This window comes from Balearica regulorum, chromosome 11 (assembly GCF_011004875.1).
Source record: "Balearica regulorum gibbericeps isolate bBalReg1 chromosome 11, bBalReg1.pri, whole genome shotgun sequence".
NCBI classification, from domain to species: Eukaryota; Metazoa; Chordata; class Aves; order Gruiformes; family Gruidae; genus Balearica; species Balearica regulorum.
Window position 1 is genome coordinate 23,268,353 of NC_046194.1, and position 13,103 is coordinate 23,281,455.

Below are 13,103 nucleotides of genomic sequence, written 5' to 3' on the forward strand. Positions count from 1 at the left end.
GGAGTTGCTGCCTCAACCTTAAATTTGGAAGCAGAGACTGCCTCTAGAGACATATGCCAATAAACAACCTAATCCGGCATGGGGTAACGCCTCTGTGGTAACGCTGGGTCTCAGTTCCGAGCTCACCCAGCCTGCATCAGGCCTCAGGCTGTACTCTGGTCACCCTGGCACTGGACCATTTTCCTTCCCACTGGCCTGTGACCCCACTGGGTTTGCAATGGCTGTCTCGGTGTCTTCAGGCTGCCTCGTGCAAAGCAGTGCAGGGCTAAATGTCCAAATCAAAGGCCTTCGTGGACTGATTTCTTGGCTTTTTGTTGTATTTCCCCCCTAAATTTGAAGAGTTGAGGCTTCTGGTCAAGGTGGGCTTCCTTGTGCTTGTATTTCAGTGAGCAACAAATCTTCAAATCAACTTGTAAACCAGACTGCTCTTCTCCCCCAGGTCCATGCCATGCTCTGAGGACAGCACTAGTGGGAGTGTGGATGTTAATGAGGGGATATCGTCCTGCGTGCGGAGTGAAGAAATCACTTCAAGAAGGCAAGAGAAATAATGGGCTTGGTTTTTCTGATGAGAGAACATGGGGAATTTACTGCAGGTGGAACATCCCAACCTGAATGGGAGTCTATAGCTCAGTGAACATTAGTGTTTTTCAGAAGAATTCAAGGTATCAACCTTTGTTGCAAAGGATTCAAAATAAATTGATCTTGCTTTCACTTGGGTGACTGTCCCAAACGTTTTCTGGTTTACTCCCTTAGTGAACCTGCAGGGATCGAATTAATGCTGGTAAAGGGAAGCCCTCAACTAGTAGCCAGTAAAGTGTAAGGGCTCCTTCCTCTGGTTCAGGGTAGGATCTTTGAAAGTATTTTGAGAATTAATTTTTTAGTCTAATTAAATGCAGTTTTGATGCAGGAATCCAAGCCAGTGTCAGATTTTCTACAGAGTATCAGTATTCCCAGAGGGGCTGGTGTGCACAAACATACAAAACCAGGTAGAAAAAGCAAACAAACTTTTCCCTAGGTTAGTGTAGACAGGTGTAAATCCAGGGTGACTCTGCAGCGGGTTTATCTAGTGAATGCACTTCTGAGATGGTACCCAAATGAGGCCAGCTCATGCGCTTAGCAGTCTGAAATGTAACGTAGAGGTACTGGATAACCCATAATGGTTATAACTAAATGGCCAGAGTTAAAATACCAAGTTTGGAAAGGGTAAATAGATAACTGAGGCTCATCAGGACCTTTATTTTCCTTTCTACCTTATTTTTGAAGAGATCTGTGTTTTCCTTCTATTTGATTTTGGGTTTTGGGTTTTTTTCACTTCTCTTTGGATTATCTGGCATATGGGATATTGTATGTTTCTTGAGGCAGGAGATTCACCGGGGTTGCATCTACATCCTACAGTAATTCTACATGCAGTGGCACTTCTGCAGACTATAACGGTCGTCTGTCTTGGCAGGTCCAGCTCCCTACCTAGAGAAAGCAGCATCGTTGCTCCAGAGACCCAGTGTGGGAATGAAGCTGATCCATGCCAGGAAAGGTAGGGAGCCAGGGGACCCGGCGTGTCTTCACCGCTCTGTCGCACACCTTGCGCTGTTTGAAGGCATTGCAAATGCTTGTTTCTTGGCTACTGGTTTCAGAAACCAACACAACCGTGATTTTACTGCATTTACTCACCGCAGTGGATGGGTGTAGACACAAGTGCTAAAGCTGCTAACGGCTGTTTCCTTCCTGACCAGGACCACTCCAGCTTACGAGGAACAAACCCGCCCCACCACAGACGGTCACCATGAGAGCCCAGGAGACTGGAGATGTGATGAGCCTAACCCAGTGGCAGCCAGGTACAGTGGGACTATCCCTTTGTTTCTCCCCAAATCCTCGTCCTTTGCCATTCTTGCTTCTTGATACAACCCTGGCTGAAGTCCTGGACTTATGTAAATTTGCCCAGGCTATGCTAATTAAATGACTCTGACAAAAGTAATATTAGGTTTAGGATTCCACTCCCATATGGTTGTTCATATTTAATTTCAGTTACCGAATTAACTCAGACAACTGTTGAATCTTGCAGCGTTTGCTGGGAATTCAGCTTTGTGAGGGGAAGTAGAGCAGACCTCTGCCGTTCCCCCTGACCTCCAGAACCTATTAGCAGCGTGGTGCCCCAGGTTTTCCTTATTGCCTTTAGAAAGAGGCACGATCCAGCCTCCACAAATTCCAAACACTTGTGTGAGCTGGTCATAGCAAGTACAGTTGTTGGCTTTATGGTCAAATTGGTTCTAATTCTTTAGCAGGTCTAACTTCAGCTCAAAAGAGAGTGCTCTCAGTGCGTACGAGACCCAGCATCCCATGCCACTGTACGTGGACCGCCAGCCTTTTAACAGCAGCCTGTCAGCACCCAGTCACAGGATACCATCCTACATAGACAGCCAAGTGTTCAGCACCAGAAGGTAATGGTTTGGGGATGGGATGCAGGGACAGGGAAAGCTGCTGGCACAGAAACAGTTGACAGAAACTCTGGTCTAGGTTGTACGATTACTGCATCAAGAAGTGAGAACAGGATTTTGTTCCCAGAGGGAGATACAGTATTGCCAGGTCTTGCAACAAACAGAACGAGATCAGTTTTGGACCTGAAGTGCTGAAGAAGGGATTCAGGAGATCTGAGCTGATAATTGCTCTGTAACCTGCTCTTGGCAGGTTGTATTCAGACCACCTGCACGGCGCCTGGAAACCTGACAGATGTGTACAGACCACAACTGCTTCTCCTCTGTAATTGCAGAGATGATGATTCAGGAGCAGGCTGGTTTTTATTTCTCATGACCCTCAATGATATAAGAGACAAGTTGTACACTTATAACTACTCTTTATGCGTATATCTCCAGCCACGTGGTCTGAATGCAGCCTTCACCTCTTTTAGCATTTTTCAGGAAGTTGGTGTCACAAAGCTCTTGTTTGCTTTTGGAGGTATTTGCAGATTAGGACTAGAAAAAAATGGGACAGACCTTTATTGTACTTCACGGCCTGTTATCACCCCCCAGCACCACGCGATGCTGACGTGTCTCTCTGCTGTGCAAGAAACTTGCGCTTCGTTCCTGCCCTTGGGTTTATATCATAGACCAAACGCACGTCTTGCCCGGAGCAGGGTTTTTCTCATCTTACGATGAGCTAAGCCTGTCCCTCTTTCTCTCTGTAATGCAGCATTGATTTTCAGGGGTTTTCAGCATTGTTTAACATTAAGTTATACAGTTGCCTGAAGCTTTAATCAGGATCAAAGTGCTGATATACAATATGAACATAATCTGTGCCCCAGGGCACTTTCAAGAAAAGAATGACCATAAGCTATAAGCTCATTTTCTCTGTTGAAAGAGCGTGAGCTCTGCCCATAGGTTAAAGCCATTCCCATAATGAGTTCTGTCTTGGAAAAGTGAAAATGTGCAGGTCTGAGCCCCAGATGGGCCAGCTGGACAGTACTTCACGTGTGCGGATGGTGCAGTGGTGGTTTTGGTGAGCGCTGGGAAAGGAAACAATATTGAAGATACATCTGTTTATGTACTGCTTCGGCTTTACTCTCAAGCATTAGATGTTGAGTCTGCTTTCCTATCCTCAGAGCTCTGTATGTGTGCTGCAGCTGTGGAGCCAGCCCAGGCGAAATGGGCAGAGGAAAGGCAGAACGCATCATGATAGTAACTGCTGAGACGAAGTACTAGTTAGCCGATGTGGGGAGTGCAGTGACTCCTGGTACAATATAATCAGGGCTTTGTGCTTCCTTGCCAGACCTACCCCGGATTACGAAGGGAGACTTTATGATGGGAGAAGCAGCCCTAGGAACACCAGATATGACAGCACTAGTGCCAGTGGGCACTGTGAATTTAACCCTGCAGCTGGACGGTAAGAAGTCAAAGGGAATCCAGACAACCCAAAGAACACCCCACTGCTACATCTATTCAGTACCTGGCGCATCCTGACCTACTTTGTACTAATTCCACAGGTCTAAGCGTGTGCAGTGAGTGCTGTTTGCATGGATGGCTGTGGTGCCTGGGTGATTTTGATGTTAAGCAGGGAGACATTTAGCCAAGATTCTCACCACTTGTGAGAATCCTTCACGTGCTCAAGTTCAGCACTTGAGATTGTGTCACTTCCTTCCATAGCCACGACTCCCTTCCCAGAGATACCACCATGTCCATTTCCCAGAGAAGCCACAGGGTGCCGTTCTACATGGACAGCTTAAACTATAACAGCACCAGGTAAACGGGTAGTCTTGGTGGTTGTGAGGGAAACCTCCAGGAAACTGCTGTGGAAGAGAAGCTAGGAAGCAAAGCCAAGAGCTGAAAGAGAGAAGAATGGTTCCTGGGGAGTAGATGTGTGATCTAGAGGCACAGAACTACTCTTAAACCATTCCTGCAAAAGCTACCCGGCACAGGGTCTGTGATACATCCAGCTCTGGAGATTTTTTTACTATGTGGAATGCCAGAATGGGTGACAGGAGACTGAAGGGCTGGTTCCTGGCTACCCTCCCTTTTTGCAAAGCCCAAATCAGGCTTTACAGAGGCTACAGAAAAAAAAGAAAGCTAAAAGCAAAGAGAGGATCGCTGTGTCCAGGATGTCAATGATTAAATGACTGGACTGGTCCCAGAGCAAGGCTGTTGGAAGGGGTAGGAGGTATCCAATATAAATACTATTACCCTGGGCTTCCTGCAGTCCTTCACGGCAGTGTCAGTCTATCCACATGCGGTCTGACACGGTATGGAGGCACCAGCGTAGGTCAGAGTGTGGGATCTGGAAAGGGGAGTGTGTTGTGGGTGTGAACATGAGGTCCTTTGGCCTTGGACTGGCTCCAGGCAAGATCAACTTCATCCCTGCAAGGCAAACTTAACAGGTCTCATTGCTGAGTGGATGGGCAGAGCTGTTTTCTGAAAACATTTTAGTAGCCGTAGTTTTACCGCCTTCTCCCTTCTGCAGCTTTTGAAATTGTTAAGTTGGGGATAGTTGCGCTGGGGATAGTTATGTCGGACGTCCCCATCTCCTCCTCTCCTGCAACATGTCGTGTGCCGTTTCTCCCCATAGCTGCTCCCATTCAGGCTACGTGATTCACTTATGGTCTGCACTGATTTGAAGATCTTGTTTGATCTTGCCTCCCATGGCCCTGTAAATGAGACTTTTCCAAATCACTTCTCCAGAGAAGTAGTATTGTTACGTGGCAGATGTAAAAAGAGAAAGGCACCTTTTTTGTTTGTGATAAAGATGAATTCATCTGCATGGTTAAGGGCCTTAATACTGTACCCTCCCAAACTGCCCTCCTAGCAGTAGCGGTGGGTCTGTCCTTGGCTGCCAGCTTGGATTGTGTCACGGCTCATGTTTCCAGTGCCCATAGACTTTTCCCTCTCTCTCGCCAGGCTTCTCCCAGGTTCGAGCGAGAGGATCTGCACTCCGATTGCCACCTTACCGCACAACAGCCCAGCGGCCTCTGGGTACCAGCCCGATCCCAGCTCTGCCGGGTAAAGAGCAGTGGGTGGTCCTGATCCTCCCGCTGCGATACAGGCTTTGCATGCAGCCATCCTGTTTGGTGAAGAGAAGCCAGGCTTTGGTGCTTGGTGTCCGCACCACGGGACATTTCTCAGCCACTTCTGGCTAAGAGCACATTGCCGTTGCGGCCAGAGCCACCCAAGGGGGAGAGTTGGGCTGGGTATTTTTCTCCAGGTGCCCTTTTTTAGAGACTGGGAGGTAGCTCACAGCATGAGTTGTGTCTTTACTTTTTAGTGTGGCAAAATCATGAATCCTCCATAGCACATGGTAGCTGGAGGGACGCGACAGAGCTCCTCATGCCATGCACACTCATCGCAGGGGTGAGGCTCTTGGAAGACTCTTTCCCTTGTTAGTCATGAGCAAGTGAGCAGCCCACGTACAGCAAGTGTGCCCCATTGCAGTGGGGCTGGCGCAGCACTCTGCTCTGTCCTGTTGCAGAAGATAGCGTGCTGTCACAGTGCAGCTGTCAACTCGGAGCTGTGTTCTCGGATTTGTGGTTTCCATAGGCTCCATCTCAAAGGTGAAAACTGCTGCACGGCTTTACACAATTTAGAGAGGGGTTTCAAAGTGACGAGAGGTCAGCAGAGGCTTCGGTGGGCAATATTTGGGTCCTCCTGGCCTGCTTATCACACCACCTGTCTCAGTAAGAGACTTCCATCTGAAACACTTGACGTGGGAAGTGTCTACGCTAAGTTTAAAAAAAAAAAAAAAAAGGCCTTTCTTTAGCTGTGACGTGGCTTAGTTTGCTCGTATAAGAAGAGAGGATTAATCATAGCTGATAGGCAGCGATGAAAATGCACCATGGAGAAAGAGCCTGATTAGTTCATTTCATGGTTCTGGGAAGAGAGCCGGTGGGCACAGCGTCTCCCTGTCTCCCCTCGATCTGTGACGGAGCTGTAGACAGACAGACAGATGGGGGCATGGCATTTTGAAAGCAGAATTTTAAAGAGGGAGGAATATGCAAGAGAGGTCAGCTCTGTAAGCAAAACCATCCCCAAAACAAACCAGTAGCAATTTATAATGGATGAAAACACTGGAGATATTCCAGTGACAAAAGAGGCGCTGTAAGTAGTGCTGTGCCAGTAGGGTTTAATGTTAACGGGCACAACCACCAGCTCTCTAAATACTTACTGTGTGCATAATCCTGACATGGTTTGAAAAAGACTTATCCTTGCAAAACAGGGGATAACTGGATGAAAGAATTATAATATCCATCCTATTCTTTTTAATTAACTTGATTTGTTTTGGTGGGTTAATTAGAGGGGTATTTTAGGTGTTATTTAGCAACACTGCTTGATAGTGTTTATTCAAGAACAAGAGCATCTCGCTCTGTGCCTTTTCATGCACGCGTTCCATGTCCAAGTGCACGCATGTGGTCCCTTGCGCTGTCTCTCATTAGCTCCGGGCTTTTCTAATGCAAATGCTTCTTGTTCTGTTTCAATCCATTCCTAGAAAAGGGGTCCTCTTTGTGAAGGAGTACGTGAACAGCAGCGAGTCATCAGCCTCCCCACGCTATGGCAGGTATGAGGAGTGTCCAGAGACATCATGTGTCTACATACGTGTGCAAAGCAACAGCGTATGGCTTTGCCAGCTAACACGCACCAAGCAAGCTCCCGAGCTGGAACAGCACTGCGTCAGCATGCCATTGTGTCTGAGCTAATTAGCCCTGGAGGGATTATTACATTGGGTGGGCAGGGAGTTTCGCTAAGGCAGCAGCAGTGCTGTGGGGACCCAAATGGGTATCTCTGCGATCCACCGTGCTGTCTGGTTGCGTTGCAGTGACGGGAGGACCTCTGTCCTGCAGGCCACAGTGGAGGGGTAAACCTCCCCTCTAAGTGGGGTGGCCCCTAAAGCGGGTGGCAGGATGAAAACACTACGCTGCAGGTTTTTAGGCTGCTTATTTGGCACCGTCAGGCTTCACTGTGCATTTGCACATGTAAGTGATTGGAATTGGTAAGAAAAATGTGAAGGTTGAGGGTTCTTACTCAAAAGAGTTATTTATGAGTTAGAAAAGGCTAAAAGATCCCATTTTCAAGCTTAGATCTTCAGTATTTTGTATTCTGCTCAAAGGTAACCAAGTAAAACTACTCCACATTGACACCAATGTGACTGAGAGCAGAATTTGGCCCGATGTACATGGTGCTTACACCGATGTGGCAGCCATTTAACACCCAGTTTGATGCCTCCCTGCTGGCATTTATCCTCCCTCCGTGCTGTGTTGGCATTGCTGTGGTAGCTGATTACAGACTCCATCAATCTCCAGCCTTTCCTATAGGCCAGCAAAGCAGATGTCAGCAACCAAAGATAAGCGTGTTGTTGCAGCGTCTAAAAAACACAGGCAAACAGAAGGCAGAACTCAGGTGAGACTAAAAGATGTGGTTTTTTTAGTTCTTTTCCTGCATAATAGTTCAGGATCTGGGAGTTTAGTAAGCAGTGAAAATATTTATAGGGTCCATATGTAAACATCAGGACCCGAGTGAGGCCAGAGAAGCTCTACTGGTGAGTGTACTGGGGGCAGGATTTCACAGGGGGGCTGTCCAGCAGCCAGCGCAGGATTTTGCCAATCTCATCTAGCAGCCAGTGGAAAATATGTTGGTCCCCACAGTCTGGGTGACAGCCTGTGCACCTCCAGACCTGCAGACAGCACGCTGTGGGCAGTAGAGCCAAGGCAGCTGTGGCTCTCGCTGGCAGGGGAGCCCTTGCTCCCCCTCCTCCTCTCCTGCTCCCCCGCTTTTTACCCCTGCCCCCAGCCCACCCAAGTCTTGCCTTTTCTGCCATTCTAATGAGACCACCTGGCACACAGAGGGGTCTAACGGCTGGCCGGGGCTGCTCTGTGCCTCTGCCACCTCCCTTGGCCTCAAAGGGGCCCCATTTCGGAGTGCGTGCCCCAGTTTCCCAGCCATGCTTCTCCCCATGGGGACAGCAGCAGCCAGATGCGTTTTTCAGTGCTCTGAAGTTAGGTGCTGGGACTGCCAGCTCTCTGCTGTCTCTGCTTGCCCCTGGAGCTGCCTACTCCTTGCAAACATTATCTGCCAGGCTGAGCTCAGGGTCGGCTGTGGGTCTGGCCTGAGGCACAGTGATTGCTGTGTGGGGCAGGGAGCAGGACACTGCCACCCCGAAGGAGAATCTGCAGCGTGAGTACAGCGAGGATGGAGATACTGCTGGTGACAGCCCCGCTCCATCAGTGCGGCCCTCAGGGAAATGCCTTTCAGAGCTGGTTAGGAAGGACCAACCTCCTCTCCAAGGGACAGGCAGCTGGGACGGTGCAGTTAGGACTTAGGTTAATGACTCCTTCTGAGATGATCTTCCCATATATCACTGTCAAGTGCTGATACTTCCTTCTGTCCCCAGTGGCGGCCTTGTGGATTTGACTGATACGGAGAGAGCGATCTACGGCCACCGCAGCTACCTGTCCAGCGTTCCCCTGCAGAGGTAGGACAGTTGGGGCTGCCTGGGGGTTTCAGAAAACTGTTCAACAGAAATGACTGTAAGGTTTTGCTTTTTTAGAATATTGGTATGTGTTTGGTGAAATAACAGCACGAAGCATAAATGATCTTTGGAAAATACAGTGACATTGACTTAAAGATTGGTACGGCCCTGCTGTTGTGGTCCCTGCATCCCTGGGGTAACGCATGTCCCCTCCGTGCTGTCACTTGGCACAGTCAAACACATGTAGAAGCAGGTAGCTCATGGAGAGTGGTGCTGGTGTTGGGTAAGAAACCAACTGGTACCAGCGCTGGGACTGGAACCAGCTTGCGTTGCAGAGGAATTCACTCTCTGTTCCTTGACAGGCCCAGCGAACCTATTTGCAGTTACTGCAGCCGTGAGATCCGAGACTGCCCTAAGATTATAATAGAGCATCTTAACATCTGCTGCCACGAATACTGTTTCAGGGTAAAAAAACCTTAACTACTGACTGCCTTCTATGTGCTGCGGTGAAATGATGTGGTGGGAGGGGGAAGCTTGGTGCAAATTCTGTCCTCGGGCTTTCAGAACGATGTATGCAGTGTGTGCCAAATTGGGACAAAAAAAGTCACGTAGTCACAGGTGTTGGTTGTGTCCCCAAAAGTTTTTCAGCTCCTCAAATAAATGTGTATTAGAACAAGGAGAATTCTTTATTGTCACCTGACAGAATAGCGGCACCCTCTTCCTGTCACGTTCCTGGCAGACTTACTGCTTTGTGGCCTTTGTGCCCCCGCACGGATCTTGCTGAATCTCTCAACCTTTGCAAAGTTTACAAGTCAAGTCTGTGGAAATAGTGAGTGTGGGAGGAGGAAGCCTGCAGTGGCATTTGTCTGTTGTAGAAAAGTTTAGCCTGAAAGGTCGCTCACCTTTATAAAATCATAGCGTGTTCATTTCTGTGCCCGCTCCATGCTGGCATTACTGTATGGTGCTTTGGTTACTGTCCAACCACCTTGTTTTCCCTTTGGCAGTGTGGAATTTGCCACAAAGCAATGGGAGATCTTCTGGATAAAATATTCATCCACCGGGACATTGTCCACTGTGACAAGTGCTACGAGAAACTCTTCTAGGTGAGTGCCTCTTTACAGTGTCAGCATAAATGGCTGGATGAGAGAGCTTATGGAGCTCCCTGAATGAAGAGCATTTAACCCTCACGTTTACTGAGTGACCCATACAGGGATTTTCCTGTGGCTTTTTGGTGGGAAGCAGTGACCCTTGTTGCAGAATTAGTTAGAAACATCTAGAGCTGGTCCCAGGGGTCTGGGTTAGAGCCAGAATCTCTGGCCCTGATGTGATGAACAGGCTGGGCTAGCTTCACGTGGGCAAGACTAGCAGAGGGCTGGCTTGAGTGATGAGAGAAATGTTCCTTACAGGTTGAGAGGCCTCTCTGAAGGCAATTAAAGAGTTCCTCCTTGCATCCTGGGCTAACCTGCTGCAGGGAGCTGTTTGCAGTCGTAACATTCTTCCAGCAAGGAGGCAGCATGTCAGCGGCAGGGGCAGTTACTGCTTTACACAGAGATCCTTGGAGATGAAAACCACTGGGAAAACTAGAGTTGTAGAGTTGTCAACAGCTCCCCAAGGAAGTAGGCTGGATATGGTTTTGTTTTGTCTGAGTATCTGGACGGGGCAGCCAGAACCTTGCCACTGTGCTGAGATTATAAAATGGGACTTCCCTTCCTCCCTCTGCCTCGTGATAGGGAGGAGGAGGGAAAGCGGCACCTGCCTTGCCGCATACGTGGCTGCTTTGTTTGCCTCCTAATGCAATGTGACTGGCTAGCCTTCTGCGTCCCGTTCCTGCATGTTCATCTGCTCCACTGACCTCTGTCCCGCAGTGTTTTGTGCGGTACCCAGCTCCTGTGTTCACCTTCTCTTTATTTGCTTGCAGGCTTTTGCAAAGCTGGAGAAGGCAGCCAGTGGAAAGTCCTCAGCAGCATGTATCGGAATATATCTGGCAGTTCCTGACTGGCTAAGATAGCAGAATTTCTGCTCTGCTCTTTCCTCAAGTTATTTTCCCTCTCGCTGCCTCATCACAATGAATGAGTTTAACATCCGCTAGTTTATGCTATCAGCTGCATACAAGACAAGTGCCCGCGTTAACAAGATAAGGCAGTGTCATCTACAAAGATAAGTGGGCTGATTTTCCAAAGGTGCTGAGCCCCTCCACCTGTCTTTAACTTAATTAAGATTCCAGAGCGCTCCCCATGTGGAAGTCAGGCAGAGCTCCTTAGGTCTAAGCTAATTGCAAGAAACCTTTTCCCCTCTTTTTTTTTTTTTTTTCCATTTCTGCAATCAGGCTGCAGCTTAGTGCCTGTGAGCTGGCACAGAGCAGGCAGATACGAGAAGCGTTAACCACTAAATTTGGATTCTTGGGAGGGTTTGAATTTAGTTCTTAGCAAAAGCCTATTTCTGCTTCTCTCACCCCAAAATTCTGCCTAGAAATAGCTTCTGCCTGATTTCCATTTGCTTTCCATGTGCTTTCAGAGCACTTGCAGACTCACTTTACTCTAATTGTGTGTCAGCTGTAATTTCCCTTTCCTGCCTACTCCCTAGTGGGTTGCTGCGGCAGCATGTGCGTCTGCTGCCTGTTTAGGAAGATAACGCTCTTTCACCTGGTACGTTAACTTGGCCTCTGCTGGAAGGTGGCCGGTGGCCACACAAAATGTGCCAGAAATAGGTATCTCAATTGCCATTGCTGACAAGGAGCGCTGCTCGACTGAAACCTGAATTTCCCCCCACCTCGTCAGGGCTTGCTGTAAATTATTTACATCACAAATGCTCCCTCATATAATTTAACTTCCAGCAGATGCTGTGCTTACTAAAAGTCAGAATCGTGTAATTTTAGCCCTTAATTCAGACACTGAAAGGTTGAGAAAGCTCAATACTGAAACCTCAAAATCAGCCTCTGTGCCTTAAAAGTACAGCTCTGACTGGGGCCAGAGTTAGTGTTTTCTCTCTGGAAGCATTAGGAATGTCCGCAAAGCACCCAAGTCGGTTCTGTAGTAGCTCCTACGTGGAAATAGGTGATGGCAAAAACTGTAATGCAGACGACTTAGCTAGACGATTCTTTATGTGCTTAGGGATGGAAGCTGGCACGCGTGCAAAAGCTTAGCAAGTTAGTGTTTTACAGCACAAGTGCTACTTAGCTTTTTTTAGGCCACTGTACCAGTTACTTAGCCGAACTATAGGCACGACCTTAGAAGCAGCCCTGAGAGGAACTCCAGTGAAAGCAGTAACCACGCTGCTACCGGCAGGCTTCGGGCTGAGACCGTACGGCTGTGCCTGCGACAGGGGCTCGGGCAGCTCCCGTGTGAGCCTGCGTGGTACAACCGTGGCACGAGTAGTCACAAAGGCCTCATTTGCAAAAATGACTATTGATTTTTGGCTGCCGACATTTCTAAGTTCTCAAGGTGTTAGAGAGACGTTACTTTCTGAACAGAAGAGGGTCACAAAGCGTCTCATCTCCCCAAATCGCTCATTTCTGAGAACCACGGCCAGCAGTTCCTTACTGGTACCAGTACCAGTGGTGGGGAAGGACTGGTACAGCAGCTGTTATGCCATGGTTGAAGGGGGATTATTTAAAATGCCAAAACGGATGGGCCCAGAACTACAGATGCACTTTGAGAAGATGATCTGCAGAAATAGCATATCCACCGCTGCCAGAGTTCCTGATGGACACGTGGCCTTAGGGGGAACAGGATCTGTCCACCATACGTTTCGCACATCTCTCCTCAGCGCTGCGTTTCTCTGTAGCAATCGTTTAACCTCAGTATACAGCTCTAATAAACAGTCTCAGCTTCCTCACCCGTGTCCGGTATAACGCCCTCCTGTTGTGCGCCCTGTGAGCCCGTGGTCTGTGTCGGCGTTTGCTTCTCGTCGGCAGAGTCACCGAACGCTTTGTTGGAGGATGCGGCAATGAGAGCGAGAAGAACCGCTACCACCGGGACAGGGTCTTCTCCAAGGAGGGGGTGGGTTCTGCAAACTGGCTCAGCAAAATACACGGTCTGAGTTTCTAGGCGCAATTTTAAATCCGGTTGCTCTGAAAAGCTGCTGTTACCTGGGGAAGAGGGTGCCGTGAGCCGCAGTGGTAGCGGGTCCCAGTCTGGAACATCGCCCTGTGTCCAGAGGGGTCTGGA

General features: G+C 48.6%; 1 protein-coding gene across 2 annotated transcripts in view; it reads left to right on the plus strand.

Annotated features, from left to right (window-relative positions):
• Positions 1–12,771, plus strand: part of ZNF185 (zinc finger protein 185 with LIM domain) — a 43,749-nt gene extending 30,978 nt beyond the window's left edge. The window contains exons 22-33 of one of the 2 annotated variants that reach the window (XM_075763751.1): positions 440–535; positions 1,451–1,531; positions 1,731–1,832; positions 2,277–2,435; positions 3,760–3,873; positions 4,134–4,229; positions 5,379–5,480; positions 6,961–7,029; positions 8,860–8,940; positions 9,300–9,402; positions 9,942–10,040; positions 10,856–12,771. In XM_075763751.1, the coding sequence (XP_075619866.1) occupies positions 440–535; positions 1,451–1,531; positions 1,731–1,832; positions 2,277–2,435; positions 3,760–3,873; positions 4,134–4,229; positions 5,379–5,480; positions 6,961–7,029; positions 8,860–8,940; positions 9,300–9,402; positions 9,942–10,040 (1,102 nt within the window). In that variant the 3' untranslated portion in view covers positions 10,856–12,771. The remainder of the gene's footprint in view (positions 1–439; positions 536–1,450; positions 1,532–1,730; positions 1,833–2,276; positions 2,436–3,759; positions 3,874–4,133; positions 4,230–5,378; positions 5,481–6,960; positions 7,030–8,859; positions 8,941–9,299; positions 9,403–9,941; positions 10,041–10,855) is intronic. The other variant, XM_075763752.1, reaches the window with a different exon arrangement.
• The last annotated feature ends 332 nt before the right edge of the window (positions 12,772–13,103 follow it).